Source organism: Castor canadensis, chromosome 19, assembly GCF_047511655.1.
Source record: "Castor canadensis chromosome 19, mCasCan1.hap1v2, whole genome shotgun sequence".
Lineage (NCBI taxonomy): Eukaryota > Metazoa > Chordata > Mammalia > Rodentia > Castoridae > Castor > Castor canadensis.
Genome location: NC_133404.1, coordinates 31,245,867 through 31,264,291, shown reverse-complemented (window position 1 = coordinate 31,264,291; position 18,425 = coordinate 31,245,867). Strand labels below are relative to the sequence as shown.

Below are 18,425 nucleotides of genomic sequence, written 5' to 3'. Positions count from 1 at the left end.
CTTGATTACTGAGCTACATCCCTGGTCCCCTAGTTTTATTCTGAAGAATCCAGAAATAAAAGCATGCTTCTCATGTAGGTGACATTCTATTTACAGAAGAGCTATCCTGAAAGTTCTTTGCTTGCTTCAGGGGAAGGAACAGCAACCTCAAACCTCTAATCTTCTTTTGCTTCCAGTTATAGTCCCTAACTTTTGTAGCAATGCTAGCATCTTGTTTTCCAAACATAAGCCAATGACAAGTTTATGCAAGCCCCAGAGGCACATACAGGAGAGAGGCCATTTGTTAGGACTTTAGAACTTCACTTCCAAAGTTCAGGAATGAAAACAAGGGCCACAAAGACAATGGAGGGAGAAGGGACATGGAGGGGGCCGAGGAGGAGGTGCTGAGGCTCTAAATTCTTCATATTCTGAGAGGGTCAGGGCCTGACCTTGCACTAAGAGATTAACAGACCTGTTCACTGGCCTCAAGAATGCTGGCAAGGGCCTGTCTTTCCTTCCCTTAGCACTCCTAAAACTTTCCCTGGGGCGAGTGTTTAAAGTCTGAAAGTATAGTCCCTGCCTGTCAGAGAGCAGCTGGGAAGTTACAGGCAGAAGATGAATCCTCAGCACCCGATCCAGGAGACTAGCTACTTAATTCCTAATACCAGGCAGTGCACTTTTAAAACAAATTTTAACACAAGAAGTAACACAGCAACCACTCTCAGATTCCCATCTCCGGATGGAACAACTGGCAGCACGCACCAGTGGGCTGGGGGGGGGGGGAAGGGGGACTGGCACGTGGACTTGATGGCCACTGACCTCTGGGTGCCATTGCGGATGAAGCCCGATGGGCACTCCTGCATGCACTCGCCGTCATGGATGACGAAGCCTTCGGAGTCCCCGCTCTCCGCGCTGGGGATGTTAGCGCAGGCGTCCCGGTCCACGCAGCGCCAGCCCTCGAACCTGTAGGTGTCAGGCGGGCAGGCGGGCACGCACTCGCCCTTGTGGAAGTAGTGCCGGCAGGCCACGCAGGCCGTGGCGTTGTCCGGTGCGTGGCAGCTGCCCAGACACTCGGGGTGGCAGCACTCGTTGTTCTCCGTGCATGCCCGCTTCCCGCAAGCGCTTGGGCACACTGTGGGCACAGAGGGGAGAGGGCGGTAAGATGGGGCACACCTGGCCAGCAACTTATTAGAGCATCTGCTGATTGAGGAGAAAGGTCACACAACCTTCCCATGAACTGCCCCCCTTGCCCCCTTGCATACCACATTTGACCCAAGACTTGGTAAGTCCAGTCTGTTACTACTTGTTTGGTTTGGGAGAAGCCATTAGCTTCTAATGACCTTGATTCTCTTTTCTCATCTTTAAAATGGGGGTGAGAACACTAACATTTGAAAGTGGCTTTCGGGGCAGGGGAACATGAAGGGGGCCCTGAGATTACCAGCATAGTCCACTGGTATTTGACAAGGCACAATGCTCATTGCATTTCACATACAGTAGTGCCCCCACCCCTCCTTCTACACAGGGATCTGTTTCAAGAACCCCAGTGGATACCTGAAACCATAGAAAGTATCCTATATGTACTATGCTTTTTCCTATACATACACAGCTATGGTAATGTTTAAGTGATCAGTTAGGCACAGTAAGAGATCAACAGTAATTACTAATGAAACAAAACAGTAAGAATAATTGTAAGAAAAGTTATGTGAATGTGGTCTCTCTTGTGATAAAGTCAAGACAGTATTTTCAGAATGTGCTTGACAGCAGGTAACCGAAATGTAGGAAAGGGAAACCAAGAAGAGAGAGCTGTATGCCCCTTACTGAAAAGGTGTTAAACATCTGTGCAGAAATGCTCCTTTAGTTGGAAAATGATTAAACCACAATGTAGGAATAATGCCACTTGTGTTTACAAAAGGCTTTCAAACCGTTTGTGTCTGCTTGTACCACATCAGTGTGTTTACCCCAAGTAAGCAACAATAGAAATGTCTGTGTACAATCTAATGCCTATTCGATCACTAAGATGTCACCAAATCAGATGGTCACTATCAGGTATGAAGTTCAGAGTGGGCGAACGGAGTCTGAGCCCAGGGAGTCACAGGACATTAAGAGGCCACCTCCTTTAAGCCTTGTCTTGCTACAATTAAGTGAAAGCCAGGTCCAGCAACCACAGATCCACCATTCACATCCCAAACAGATGAGCTGGTGTTTATTTCCATAATAATTGCTGCAATGGCTACACTCTATGGGCCGCTAGCCTTACTCATAAATAAAGTATAAATCAACAAAACATGAAATCTGGTTTGCATTATACGTGTCCTACTTTTTCCTTGAGTTGGTAAACAATACAAAATTATTTAAATATGTATATTTTTGCCTCTGACATGCAATTTTGAGTAATGTTTTCTCTTTTATAAAAATACACACTCAAAAAATCAGAGAGTTCAGAGTAAAAAAAAAAAAAAAAGACTACAAAGGACACATAAATGCATCTACCTACAAACATCCCCTCTGTCAACACCTTCATTTGGACTCTCCCAGACCCTTTGCTGTGTCTGTTTACAGGGCAAAGACAAATATCTACAAGAAAGGATCAAGCCACTGGGACAGCATTTTTGACATAGTAGACTGTGAATGCCACCATCACTTAGCAGTAACACTACTCCTCCCTGCAGAGTGGATCCTAAGTTACACCTACCTCCTATTATTAGACATTTCCCTTATTCCCAACATTGTGTTACTCAATAGGCCCTGTCACCTTCACAAGCATCCTTAATATTTCATTAGGATCAATTTCCAGAATTGACCTTGCTGAGACAAACTGTCCTCTGGAAAGCCACACTAATCTACACATCTTCTAGTTGTAACCAAGGATTCTCTTATCACTGCAAACAGATGAATTTAAAAACAGGCATCACAAAATAAATAAATTTAACAACAGGTATCAAAACTTGGACAAACAAATAGTGCCACATATGAAGAAAACTGATGAATTCTCATGGTACTGTCAAGTTTAAAATAATTTTGCAAAATTCTCCTATGAAATCTATATCCCCTAGCCTCCACTGTAGATACAAGTGGCTGTATGTCTTAAGTTCTGCCCATGGAGAGATAAGCACAGTTTCTGACTGGAGCTTCCAGGAAGATTCCTTAAAACAGAAAGGACATGCTCTTCTTCCTCCTTGCTGTTTGGGACACAGAAGTAATACAAGGAGCTCACATAGCCATATTGAACCATGAGGTCAGACATTAAAAAAAATGGTGGTGTGAGATAAAGAAACTTAGTCCTAAGTTTCTGGACATTTTTAGGTAAAAGAGAAATGTTTTACCTGTTACATGACACTGAACTAATCCCAAATGAGACAAATCTTTGGAACTATGTATAAATAAAGCAAAAAACCCATTCCTATTCATTTATGTCATTTTATTTAACAAAATTGACTCTTGGCTATTTTCAAAATCAAATGTATCCTTCAAATAACAAGGAGTTAGTTATCTCTGATCACACCAAAAGAGAATATATTGGAGGAGTTCCTAAAATGTTGAGATACATGTACTGTCTACAATAGTGATTATCTTAAAGGGAGTAACATTAACTTTATTTACAAGCCTAGCGTGTCTACAGCCAACACACAACATGATCATATCATTTCTTCAAAAACATAAAAAATGAAATAGATTAAACGACTATTCAATTTAAAATATATCCAATACAGAGGTCTCTTCAAATCTCAAGATCTAAAGAAGCATTGGAATTGCATGTCTTGATTTCAGGTTTTTACACTGACAACAACAGAATATAAGTTCATCTATCCTGAGTTTATTTACCCAATTAACAACTATCAGTTGGGTGTGTACTGCACCTATGTGCCAGAAAGATGTATGTGTGAATCAGTGGCAGTCCTGTCTTCAGGGAATGAAAGGACACATTAGTGGAGTAGGGGCGAGTAGAGGTACATGGTGTTTCTTGCTCCCTGGGTGCTGGAAAGGTTTCCAGAGGTAATGAGGATGGAGCTGAAAGCAAAAGGGAGAGGAAGACAAGAATAAAGACCACCACCAATGGACTTACATGATATGCTTGTACAAGCAATGAAGATGCTATGGTGGGAAAATTGGGTACTCACAGTGAAGAAGTCTGGGAAAGGGAAGGAAGCCAGCTTAGGGAGGCACTGAAGGTCTGTCAATTAGTGGACACTGGCCACTTTTAGGTAAGGGCCTGATTTTGTTTTTACACTAAAAGGGTCATCTGGCAACAGCCCATTGGGCATGAAGATCAGAGAAGGCAGAGCTGAAAGAAGAGGGATCAGGCAAGAGGAGAGAAGACTTACTGCCTATTATACCATCTCTACAAAACTCATGCAGTGTAATGGATCCATGAGGTTCAATAAAACTGACTGCAGAAACGATGCTCACTCACAACTCTCTCCCTGGGAGCATACCAGCAGTACTAAGTACACTCCCTCAGTCGGAGGCACTCTTTGGCCATTCACTTATCACTACGATTTGTGACTGGAAGAAGGGAAAATTGATTAGGAATCTTACGATCACTATGAGAGACTAATTGGAACCAACATCAGCCCCCCTCCCCCTGTTCCTCACTTACAATATAAAGAAAATGCTATAAAAATGATGAGTAACAGACACTAAGATCAAAATAGCTACTCATGTAATCATTAAACTCAAGAGCATTAAAAAGAACAGAAAAATGTCCCTGTGCCCCTGTTTGCAATCAGTTATACCTAAATGTAAATGCTGGGTTACCCCAGGATGAGACTTGACAATGCACCTGTTACATATATTTTGCATTTCTACTTCATTCCATGGGAAACAGCATGTCTAAGGAGGGGTTCTCTGTGCCCTCCTAAAAGGATGAAGTAAAGGGAACTGACTGCCTGGTCAGAAAGTTTTTGGCACAAACAACACGCAGGCTGGGGAAGTCCGCTTTGTTGCAAGCGAATTCTAAATGAATTTCAGTAAAGTTTAAGCCAGGTTTAGATCGTTTTTTTTTTATACACAGAACCCTGTGTATAAACATACATCTAATATTCTATGAGGGAAGAGAAATGAGGTATGACTAGGAAAAGAGATGGAAGGAGAGGTGACTTGTTTGCTAGAGGACAAACTCCATGAATATATGGTATTCTAGGGAGGGAAGCCAGTGCTCCTCTCACTGAGGCACACTCCAAGAAGACTCCAGAGGCAGGCAGGAGAACACAAGGAAGTCTGGGATTATAGAGTCCTGGAGCCAGCTCCAGAAGCCTGCTGTAAATTTTGTCTCATCTCAATGTATATAAATATTATTAGTGTTCAGGACTATTAAGGGATTTCTTGAAAAGCCCTGGGCAGTGTGTCTCGCCAGCAGATGGATGGTTGCTCCATGTAAGTGCCAAAATTTAAAATTTAGTACAGTAACCAAATTTCCAGTTACAGTGCTAAACAGGGAAGGAAGGGAACCTCTTCCCTGGCTCCTGAGAATAAGGAGTGCACAAAGCATGATTAAAGAAAGTTTAACTTTTAAAAATTAGAGGGAAATAGAAGCTGCTATAAACTAACAAATGTACAGAGGGAAAACCAAATTGATTTTTCCCAAGAGATCTTTCTAGTCCTTGGAATTCCTACAAAGACTGACAATAGAAAACAAATGCCTATCGAAAGGGCTGGAAAAGCTAACAACATTAACCACAAAGAGGACTGGTTCAGAGTCACAATCCATAAAAACAAGGCACTTCATTTAAAAGATCCTTCTCTCCATTTTTTGGGAGAAGAAAAGGCTCAAGTCATACACTCAGTTGAGCCTTTAACTACCCCCCCCACCACACACACACCCTGAGTCCTTGTATTTATTCAATTCTGTTTTTTAAATTTGTCTTCACTCTTGCCAGTAAATTCTTTAATGGTCTTGAGCTCAAAGAAATCATTTGAAAAAAGCACACGACAGTAAAGTTCTCTGCTAGAAGAAAAGTCAGAAACCTCAACCACTTTACAAGGAGCAAAAAAATGAAAGAGGAGCCTCTTAGCCACACATTTTTCTACAGTGTGAACAGCTATAACCCAAATAATTTCTAGAGGATGGAACTGGTCTGTGGACATTCAAATAAGATAAACCTTCTGAATCAAAATACAGAGTACTTCACAGACATCTCAGCTGCTCTGTATTGCTTTAAGTACCTAACACAGTTCAATGTAAGGAGGATGCCTTTCCTAAGTCGTGGGAATCATCATGCATCAAGACCAACTGCTGTGTTAGTTGTTTAGGAACATCAGCCTGATGTTCCCCAAAGGGTATCAAGGAGACACAGGGTCCAGAAATTTTATGTACTCTTTCCTTGCAAGGAGAGAAATCCATGAGGGAGGAGAACAAAGGGGCGAGGCGAGGAGAAAAGGCAGGGAGGTTCTAGGGTCAACTGATGCAGAGTGGCCCCCCAGCCAGCCACAAGTCCATCCAGGCTGTCTGCATTCTCTTCCAGCGGGCACTTGGCTCAAGGGAGAGATGGGAAAGGCTCCCCTTAACCTTGGTAAACAGGCCTTGGGGTAGGTCCTGCAGACAAATCCTGCAGTTTAGGGACTCAGCTTCCCCTACCAGGCTCACACCCAAGGACCGGTCATGGGACTCCTGAGAAGAGCAAGCAAAGGACTGTTCAGTATGGTTGCCAGAAGGGACTTCCGTATGGAAGTCTGAAAGGTGGGTAGCAGCTGCAGGTGTATGGGATGTTGGCAGAGCACATGGGGAGTCTGGCCAAAAGAAGCAAAGGTAACAAAGAAAAACTACACATCTCAGGATGGAAGCAGCAGAGATGGACAATGGGAAGGACTGGTAAACCCAGAGCTAAAGAGAGCCTGAAGCAGTCTTTTAACCCATCAGCTGGAGTCTGGACCACTCTTAAGAGGAAAGGGTCTTAAAAGCAGGCAGTCATATGACCAGAGGTGTGTCCTAGAAGGCAGATCCCGCCTCCCACCATGGCAGTGGCTCAGATTAAGGGACGACAGTGCAGATGAGGGGATAAGCAGGGAGGATTCAAGATGTACCTTGGAGAATTTCAAAGAGTGTATGAAATTTTCTTTTTTTGAGGGGTGGGGTAGAGAAAGATCAGTTCAGGACTGGAGGTATGCTCATATAGTAGAGTGCTTTGCCTAGTAGGTGCTGAGTTCAAACCCTAGTGGTACATAGAGAAAGGAAGGGAAGGGGAAGGGGAAGAGGAAGAGGGAGGGGAGGGAAGGGGAGAAGGGAAGGGAAGGGAAAGGGGGGAAGGGGAGGGGAGGGGAGGGGAGGGGAGGGGAGGGGAGGGGAGGGGAGGGGAGGGGAGGGGAGGGAAGGGAAGGGAAGGGAAGGGAAGGGAAGGGAAGGGAAGGGAAGGGAAGGGAAGGGAAGGGAAGGGAGAAAGAAAAGATAGCTCAGTTCAGTCTGGGAAGTGTTTTGTGAAGACCATCAGATCTTCATGATCTGGGTAGCAGTGCCCACCATGCAGCTTTAAGGATGCGATCAGGAGTGTTCTGCAGTGGAAATGCCATGGGGCATGGTCAGTAGACTATGGGGAAGGGGAGGTGGTAGGGTGGAACAAGGACTAAGGATACCCCAGGAGACCCAGAAAGAATTACAGGGCACACAACTGCCCATAGGGGCCCAGCAGTACCTGCCAAAGCCCCTGGTCCTTTAGGATGCTCCATTCCCCCCTTTTTTTTTTGTAACATTATAAATGCTTTATTATAAGATTTACATTGTGTGTATCATTGGCTTATTCTTAAAGAAGGACTCTGGAGTATAGATCTCCATTTGCTTTTTTTATTATAAAATTTTATTTTTTTTATTTTATCATTTTTGCATAATTATAAAATTTTTATTGGAATATATTCGTTATATGGGGGGGTTGCAAGGGATTTCTTAGTTCTGTTTCATAGAGGTATATGAAGTTCATCAACCATATACCCTCACCTTAATCTCCTTCCTTCATCCTTCTCCCTCTTACTAGAACCCCCCGCCCCCCAACACACTGTGCTTTTTATAATCCTGGCTTTTGTTATTAATATTTAAGTTGATGTTCAAAGGGGTGTCTTAATGTATGCCCACTGTAAAGTAGGCATAAGTAAAGTATGCTTTACTTTGGGCTATTTAATCCCTTTGATTGCTCTCCCTTACCCCTTTACCTCCTACCCCCCGTTTTTCAACAGCTTTCAATACACATCCTTATATCCTTTACTTTCACATCTGTTATAAGCTATTATGATGCTCTATCGTTCTCTTTTCCTTTCCCTCTTTCCCCAAGGCCCATAGAGTAGTCCCACTGTTACAAACATATTCTACTTCTGAGTTTGTATGTGATCATGCTTGTTTTGTGTGTATGTTTATCCATCTTCCATGTGTAAGAGAAAACATGCAGCCTTTGTGTTTCTGAGCCTGAGTTACTTCACTTAACATGATGTCTTCCAATTGCATCCATTTACCTTCAAACCACATGTGCCTTAGTAATATTGTGTACATATACCACAATTTCTTGATCCATTCATCAGATGTAGGACATCTGGGTTGTATCCAGAGCTTTGCTATTGTGAATAGTGCTTCGATGAACATTGGTGTACAGGTGTCTCTACTGTATCCTGTCTTATATTCTTTTGGGTAGATGTCCAGGAGTGGATCATATATGGCAGTTCTATCTCTAGTTTTTTTGAGGAATCTCCATACTCCCTTCCTTAGTGGTTGTACTAATTTGCATTCCCACCAGCAGTGTATAGGGTTCCTGTTTCGCCACAAGGATGCTCCATTCCTTTTGAAGAAAGATCTGTAAGTGGATTTTTGGTATATTCATCTGTGAATTCTCAGTCCCAAATTTCTACCCCTTTCTGATTCCCTCTTCATCAGACACAAAGCACAAGTCTAGGCAATGATAGTTACGTATGTGTGGAATTCTTCTAGGCCTTGCAACCATGGAACCAATGGCTTAAAGACAAAGAGCTCAACCAAGACTGGTCTTTGCTGCTTTTTCTTTGGTCCTCAAATAAACCAGACAGAGGGAATAAAAAGAGTCCTCTGGGGGCTGCTCATGACACCCACAGGCCCTGCTGGCTTTTCTAGGAAGGCAGAGGTGGACCAGGGAACTAAGAACTCCTTGTAGTTTTGTTTGAAGTTCTGGTTTACACAGAGAGTGTCAACATCTGCAGAAGCCATGTCTGATGTAGAGAGGCTCATGGAGCCCAGGCACAAGAGGGGTCATAAAGATCTGTACAATAATCTCCAGTCTGCCCTTACGTTATTCTCTCTCATGTACTCCGCCCATTTCTACCACCCCAAGCAAAGATACTGATATGGTTTGAATATGTCCCTCCAAAAAATACCACGTGTTAAAATTTGGTTTTCATTTTTACGGTGGCAAAAAGGGTGAGAAATCCAACTGAAATTCATATGTTTATGGTAATTGGAGGTGAGGGTCTTTGGGAAGTAATTTGGAATAGGTAAAGTCATGAGGCTAGGACCCCAGGATGGCATTAGGGCTTTATAAAAGGAAGAAAGACAAGCTGGCATGCTTGCTCTGCCTCACCATATGATGCCCTCCACCATGTCATCATGTAGCAAGAAGACCCTCACCAGTAGCTGGCACCATGCTCCTAGATTTCCCAGCTTCCAGGACTGAGAGAAATAAACTTCTTTGTAAGTTACCCAACCTCAGGTATTTTGTTACTGCAACAGAAAACAGACTAAGACAGGTAACCATCGAAAGGAGTGGGGAGTACAGACCTCTCAGGATCTCAGAGAGCCACTGGACCACATCCCAGCTCATTAGATTGAAGTTCTTCATTGCTGCTCGGATGGGAAAGTGGGCACACTGGAAAATGTTTAGATCTACCAAGTAAAACTAAATTGTACACACGTGTGCATACACACACACCTCCCCTCCCCATGCACATGGTAAATGTTTTTTCAAAAGGAAGATAAGAAGAAATCTGTTGAGTTTCTGATCACTGCAAAGAATGAATAAAGGAAAACCCCGTTGAATAACTTATTAGAAATGTAGGCAGAATTTAAAAACGACTTCCAAACAAGCTTCTGCCTGGAAAACTGTAGCCATTATGTGGAATCAGTTATACACAGCAAAGGAAAGTTCATGTGGCAACTTCTGTCTTAAACACTCACAAATGAAAAATCACATTGGCAATAACATTTCACTTTGTGATGCCAAAAGAAACCACCTTCCATTCTGCAGCAACATCCCATTACAGTAGCCAGATCCAGAAGACACATCATTTTAGGGTATAATCCAAAGATATTCCAGTTTCCCTATTTGAACTGAAAGGAAAATATGCCCCATCAAAGGCTGTAACAGAACCAGAGCTTTGGGGATGCATGCAGGGTCACACAGAAAAGCACATTTAAGCACAGTTCTCAGTAGACACAAGCTGGTTAGGGCAACAGTTGGGCCACACAGTTTTTAACCTGTTAACATAGGGGACTTGAAAGTTCCCGTCTTCTCCAGGTCTATATACAAAAATGGAAAGGTTTTCAAAACTGTTTTTGAGTTGTTTTCTTTTTCCTAACAGGAAGACCTCTGGGTAAGGCATCCTCGTGTTAACATATGAACTTTCTGTAATACTGGGATATGAAGAGGGGGTGAGAAGCTATTTGCTTTCACTCCTCATTACTCTCATTTTAGCTCTCTTCTCCATCTTCTGCTGCTGGTTTGCAGGACTGCTTTAAAGCATGCCACAGCTGGTACCCCTGTGCACAAAGCTCCTAGGGTCAGGAGATCTGCCTGGCTTAGTGTGTTGGCAACAACTGAGTATGCAGTCACTCGCTCCCTTTCATCCAATCACAGATTCTCTGAGCTGAAAGGAAGTTTACAGGTCCTCATCTCATGTCAATCCAAAACACTTTCCTACAAAAACACAGGTGGCCCTTTAAGCAGTGGTTAGCAAAACTCTTTTCAGGAAGTACTATTCCATGACTACACAGTGCCGATCTTGACTCAGTTTTTCTACACACCCAAGGAAGATGGACTTCCCTGCAGTACACACTCCTCAGCCTCATTCAGTTGTCTGGTACACAGGGGAGGTGGTACTTTCTCATCAAGCTGAGAATATCCCAAGGGCACAGACTCAGCTATTCTGAGATGGTGATCATGCCTCCCACCAAATGCCTTGGTCATAGCTTATGCAACACACACAGACACCACTGTTCCTTAAGGTGCCTGCAAACCTATTCTAACAGCAATTATTTAAGTTTCTCCTATGCAAATGCAATTTGCACCAGAAAGTCTGAACATAAAACTGGTTGTTAATATATAGCAACATTCACAAAGTATCTCTCCCATGCCTGACAATACCCTAAGCATCTTATATATATTATTTCATCCCCCACCCCAACAACAACACAGGATTAGAATCACTATCTTCATTTGCAAATAACCCAATTGGAAGCCCTGAGAGAAGAAATGGCTCACGCAAATGCACAGAGCTGTTATGTTGCAAACTTGGGCTTCAAACCCAGATTCTCCTAAACATTGATCATAGCCCCTTCACCTACAACCTTCCATGGTGGCATGTTGTTTCTGTGTATCTCTGCTGTCTGAAAGGAACAGGCTAGGGGAGTTCCTTTCACGCATGCATCTATTGGAAAGAAAAAAGTCAAGAGTCCTAGCACCCTTTTCTCTTCTGCCGAGGCATGCAACTCAGTTTGAAGGACAAAACCCATATAACATGGAACACTGGTAAAGGTCCAGTATCCAGGTAATATTAGGGAGATACTATGTACTCACTTAGCCTTCTTTATTGGTAGAACTGCAGCAAATAGAAGCCTCAAGGACATTTTTTTTTTTTTCAGCACAAATCTGTAAGGCTGTGTCTTTAGGTATCTGCAAGGGTCACTACTAAGTTGCAACACTGTAAGAAGCAGTATCTCTCTTGGAACATATGTGGTGATTTCGGTACAGTCTATGAGGTAAATGTAACTATAGAGAAATGACTGTCCTATCAGGGAACCAGATCAACAAGACCAGAAGACTCAATGAGCTGCTGAGCCAGTTCTACCCAAACAAGTCTTAATTAATGAGATTAGGTAAGGAGAGTTCATTTTCTTAATCAATTCATATGGCTCAGCAAGACAGAAAACCATCATGGAGGAAAAGAAAAACTTAGCTCTGTGCTGCCTTCCCTTTGGTGGAGCATTCTGAAGACTCATGAAAATGTCCAAGTTCCAAGGAGAGTCTCACAGTCTAGGACGGTAGGTAAGCTACTGAATCAATCTGTGAACATTTCATTAATGAGCAAAAGAAACAGGGGTATACTGAAAATGCCCACTGGATCATTGAAGCAATGTTTGAAGTCTCAGGAACTAATAGGCAATGTTAGGCAGAGTATTTGAGAAAACAGGAAAATACTGTAAAAAGGCAACCAAGAAACAAGAAAGAAAAAAGTTATAAATAGCATCATTTAGAAATCAATAGAAATTTTGAGAGGTAGGTAAAAAGAGTACAATCAGAGAAGCTATCAATCCAAACACAGAAGGCAGGAAATTACAATGAACAACAAAGGCTAAAAAGCACAAGGTAGCTCAGGAATCCCTCTGGCAGAGCATTGGTTTTGGTTATTGTGGGTTAGATGATTTTATTTCTTCTGTCACACATACTAAAAAGTAACAGCTTCATTGAGATATAATTCATGTACTTTCTAATTCACCCATTTAAAGTATAAAATTTGATGGCTTTGAGTATATTCACAGAGTTGTGCTGTGCAAATATTAGTGCAAATCAGGTATGTTAGAATACTCTCACCACCCAGAGAAAAACCCCTACTCATTAGCCATTCTCCCACTTTCCTATCACTAATCTTACTCTGTCTCTGTGGATCTGCCTATTGCAGACATTATATTGTACTTATTTATTTTGGTGGTACTGGGGTTTGAACTCAGGGCCTTGTGCTTGCTAGGCGGGTGCTCTATGATTTGAGCCACAGCCTCAGGCTTTTTTACTTTAGCTATTTTTGGGATAGGGTTTCCTCATTTATGCCTGGGCGGGCCTGGACCTCAACCCTACATAACTAGGATGACAGGCACATGCCACCACACCCAGCTTATTATTGGTTGAGATGGGGGGGGGGTCTCAAGAACTTTTTGCCTGGGTTGACCTCAAACTGTAATCTTCCCAATCTCCACCTCTTGAATAGCTAGGATTGCAGGCATGATATTGCAGACATTTTCATGGACTCATACAGCAGATGGTCTTCTGTAACTGGCTTCTTCCACTTAGCATAATGTTTTCAAGGTTCATCCTTGGGGTGGCATCTATCGGCATTTTAGTCCTTTTTATTTTCATTCATAAGTTTTGCCCTTCTTGATTAACACTGGGAAAACAAGTTCTATAAGCCTACCTATGAACATGTAGTGATAATAACCACAGGTACAAGGTTTTGAAGTTTTTCTGAGAGGTCTATTTGGATCCCAGAATCTATTCTTGAATTGCAATCTCAATTCAAGAAAGGAGGACTTGCTAACTCTGAGTAACTCTACTGAATAACTTGTATCATTCTTTGATAGCAGGGTGGGAGGCAAGAGGAGAAATCTGTGGGGGAATGACCACTCAGAACATGCTTCTCCTCTCTGCTTGGCACTAGGCAAGCTACCTGCTCTAGTGATGGAGAATCAAATGCACACACAAGCTTAATCTCTGTATGGAAGCAAGGGGTGGACCTTCTACTTCTTTTACTATCACTGTAACTTCATAAGCTATTCTTTAAAAAAAAAAACTATTTTAGTGTGCTTTAAAATCATCCTCAAATGACTTCTTGTAAACACCTCTTTAAGCCTACATACAAATTTGGAAACATAGCCAAATTCTCAAAGGGGAAAGAAATCAAGGACAAGGAGGATGATACTGGAGTTCAGACAGGACGGACCCTACTTTGGAGAGTCAGGTTGCTTCATGTAAGACATACAGAGTGTCTCTTTCACACAACTCACGCCTCATTTTTTTTTTTCTTTCTTTCTGAGTCTGTCTCAAAAAAGTAGTGAGAAATCTCTGCAGAATGGTGACTCTTCTTCAGCTCTTCCTCAGAGCTGTGAACAGCGGTCTTCAGCGCATGAAGACACCAATCACTTATGACCGCCTGTCACAGATCCTTTAAATGGACAGGGTGGAAAAAATACTCTTCACACACTTAAAAATTACTCCAAGTTATTTTAAATTTGGAACTGTTTGTATATTCCTTATAAGTTTATAAAACTCACACTGTCCCTCCATGACTAACTAAAGTGGAATTGAGAGAGTGTTCTAAATTTATAACTTGTCTGCTTGTCCGTGCTTACAGCCCTATTTCCACTCTCTGTTACTGTACACAGAGTTATGTGAGGTATTGTAGCCTCCTAAATGTTGCTCATTTCCTAACAAGGCAGGCCTGTGTCCCGTAGGGATAAACTGAGGGCTGTTTTGACCAAGGCCAAACTCAAGAGGGAGAGGCCTCCAGCATTGTGGTTTTGGCTGCATCTCTTAAACCAGGAGTGCTCTGGGTGATTACCTTACTGGTGTGTTAGCCCTTCAGTGCTACAGACAACACCGCTAGAGGGTCAGCCCTATGCAGCTACACACATCATACCTCTTCCTACTGATTTTAGTAGAGTTGTTTGTCCAAAAGGTGAAGTGCTCCAACAGCTCATGCAAAAGCCCCTTTCCACACACATAAAGATTATGTCAACATAATTTAAATGACTGAACATGGCCCCCGACAGGGAAACTACTATTTAGAAGTAGTATTCCATGCTTGGGGTGAAATTTTGCCAACAATAGAGCTGTTTAGCACGAGACTGTGATAGGTGTTCAAGGTACCCATGCAGGTAGATTTTTACAATATCTATGGAATTTAGATTTTTTATAAGCACACCTGTACATGTACATACATCACCTGTTCACAGGTGCTAAATAAATCAGTAAGAACAGCTCCTTTAAAGCTGCCTCCTTTCGGAGGAGGACATACACCTATTCGACAACCTCACAGTTCTGCAAAAAACACTTCTGGACTCTTCTTTTGAAGAATGCTTCTAACAACCACATGACATACTTTAATACAGCCTCAAGAGAGGCAAATCTTAATATAAAAAAAGGCACTCATAGTCCCACTTTTCTTTCTTTCGTAGTGTCAGGAGGGTAAATATGTACCTCACCTCAATTGTGTGACGTCTGGGAGGTTGGATTCTTTTTTCCCACTTTTTTTTTTGGGGGGGGGGCATTTATATCACCTCTTGACATCTCTTAATGCCTTTGGGTTCCCTATCTTTCTGGAATCTTAAATTTTTACTATCTACAGTCACACATCACTTAATAATAGGGATACCTGCTGACAAATGTGTCCTCAGGCAATTCTAACATTGTGCGATCATAGAATGTGTGCACATAAACCTAAGATGGCTATGACATCACGTATTCGGTCTATTGAACCTGTCATTGACTGAAAGGTTATTTCATGGTGCATGTCTGTATTTTAATCTGTCAGTGCTCTTAAGTTTATGCTTTTTAAGCATAGCATTTTGCCTTCAAAATTTTTGTCTTGGGTAGCCTATGTGTGGGGGAATGCCTTTATGTAAATTCAGTCCCTTTTTTTTTCTCTCTCTTTGGTCATTAAATCTACCTAGGTAGCACAGATAGCAATAGCGATAGGACAATAACCTTTAAGCCTGTTCATCTACTGTGTTTCAGGACCTTTGATCTTGTTATTTCCTCATGGAATACTTTTGGACTTATAAACATTTATCTTACAGTATATATTATGTTAAAATACCACATTATTGTTTTCCATTGTCAAATCTGTTTGCTGGCCCCATATTCTGAAGTTAATGTACTTTTACCACCATGTGGAAATCATAAAAGATCAACTAGACTTCAAAGTAAACTCTGTTACCCAGGATGGTCCAACAGGGTGTCCCTGATAATCTCACTTCCTGGTTAAAAGATGCCTCATGAGAACTAGTGTTTTACACAACTGAACCACAGAACACTCTCACCTGCAAAAATATGCGTTTTCCTTCCAGACACTGAATCCTGGCAATTTACCTGACCCATCTGACCCAGGGGCCACAAAAAGTCATGTAGAAAGAACCCAGCATGATGCTGAAGATATAAGTGGTTTTCTCCCTTCTTCCTGTTTGAGTTGTCTTTACCCCACTTATCATCCTTAATTTTTTTCATTATCTCCCAGACATGTTCCTATATATCCCACAGTCTGATTTCCAGAGTTCACATTAATTTTTTTGAAAGATGAAGGAACATAGGATAACTTTATAAAAACAAAACAAAATAAGCAGAGCAACTCTGCAACAGAAAACATAAATTAGGCCCCAAATCTGGAAACTATGTTCCAGGATCACTCTTTCATTCCATCCTTAGTCTGAATACTGAGGCAATTTACACAAAAAGTTCATATACAGATAGAGATCCAATTGCATTAATGTTCCAATGATGGTACCCATGATCTCACATGTTTCTCAACCATAAGGATGTAAAGGCTCACTTGCCGGCTCAAGAGCTCAGTATACAGCAACTTCCCAAATCATTTTCTTAACCCCTCAACACTGTGAAATCCCAAAGTTTCACAGTGCCAAAAAAAAAAAAAAGGTTCCAAAAAGGATCGCAAGCATAAATCTCTTTTTCAAAAGACTTTTCCAAAATTCTGAACTCAACCTGAAAACATTAAAGAGTTATCTTTTTTTCTTCAGAGGAAGAACAACTTTCTTCAAAGTCAAAACAACTGCTGTCTCCCAAGATCCCAGAGCATCCCCATCCTGGAGCAGAGGGTCCAAAAGGTCAGGGTGCAGAAGCTACAGCCTTGTGAACTAGCATGCAATATCCCTCAGGATGTGTTTTACTCACCGAGAGAACAAGTACTGGCAAGTGACAAAATATATATACATATATATACATATAGAACATGTTTTGCAAACAATTAGAGTGACCTGAAACCCAGGGAAAAGGCTGTCAGCCATTTGTTCATTGTATCCTGAGCCAGACTTCAATTCTTGCTCTCTGCCCCCCATTACCCAAGGAGGGCCTCTCACCTAAGGAAGGAGGGAGGAGAGAGGGGGAAAAGAGTTGGGAAAGGTTAGGAAGGGGGAAGCCCACTCTCCACCCCCAGCTGGACTGCTTTACTTTGTTCTGCTTCACCACAGAGCCTGGGAGCATCTCTGAAAGCAGACAAATACCCAAAGGAAGGAGTCATTGGATTCTGGAGCTGAAAACAATCCAAGAAGTCCATATCCACTTGAATGTCTTCATCTGGCAGATGAAGAAAGTGAAGCCCAGACAACCAAAGCTATGAAAGTCACACCACTCACAAGGGTTGGGCTGAGTAGCCAAGACTAGCCTTTGAGCCCAGGGCTTGTGTTCCATCACGACACCCTCACACCCTGTGTCCTCAGGAGCACCATTGCTCAACTTTTGAGATCACACAAACCCTTTTGATACAGAATCCACAAATCTTCTGTAATACTACTAATAATTTTGAAATGATTTCTCCCATTTTCTAATTCTGAAACTGTCTATTGAATGCATTCCTCTCACTGCAAATGTCTCTCACCCCATAAACATACTTATCCCGGTCTAAGTAAAGTCAAATGAATGAATTTTCGCCTAACTGCAGTCCCCCTCATCCTACCTAAATAAACAGCACCTAAACTTTCCCCATAGTCTACTTTTTCCCACTTCCCAGCTGGGAAGACCTCATCTTCCTAAATTAATATTCTCCGCCCATGCTGGTGCTGTGCAGAGGCACAGATGATACACCCTGAACCTGAACCTGTTACTTCCGTCCTCCTGCCCTCTCCACATTGCATACCCATAATTCCAACCCCCCTCCACTCCCTTCCTTTGACATTTCTAAACCCCAGTAGAGGAAGCGCTGCAGGGCTCTTAATAAGCTCAGTCATGCTTGAAATATCCGTTTCACCCGCGAGGTATTGTAGGCAGCAATTCCGACCAGAGCACACATTTAGGGAAAAGATGATCTGTCTCCAAGACTCAATATTTGGAATTCCTAAACGAGCCACTCTTACTCGTTATCATTAACATACCTGTGAACTTGCAATAGTTTTGGGGTTGAAAGGACAGCCTCTCAAATATCCACCTACACACGCTGTAACAACAGTTGGTTAAGAAATTGTCCTTCCTGTTGCTATGTGACCACAGAGGGTACATATTGCAACTATGTATTCCTTGCCCTGGAACTTGTAAAACTTACAGGAAATCTACCACCTACACAGACAACCCAATGCCAGAGAAATGAACTGTAAACACTTTTTACATTAAATTAGCCAGGTATTTAAAGAAAATAACATCCAAATTAATATTTTCCAATTCTGGCTCACTTTCAAGTCTTGAGGTGCATAGGGGAGCAGATGTAGAGTGGACATATGACTTTTACCCTTTGTAAGATGCTTTAATTTTTTTTATGATGAACAGAAAGAATCTGAAAATTATTACAAAAGAAAG

At 42.1% G+C, this 18,425-nt stretch overlaps 1 protein-coding gene across 3 annotated transcripts in view; it reads right to left on the bottom strand.

Annotated features, from left to right (window-relative positions):
* Igf1r (insulin like growth factor 1 receptor) overlaps positions 1-18,425 on the bottom strand; it is a 290,438-nt gene that overhangs the window by 67,893 nt on the left and 204,120 nt on the right. For all 3 annotated transcript variants that reach the window (XM_074062055.1, XM_074062056.1, XM_074062057.1), the window contains one exon: positions 799-1,111. In XM_074062055.1, coding sequence (XP_073918156.1) covers positions 799-1,111 — 313 coding nt within the window. The remainder of the gene's footprint in view (positions 1-798; positions 1,112-18,425) is intronic.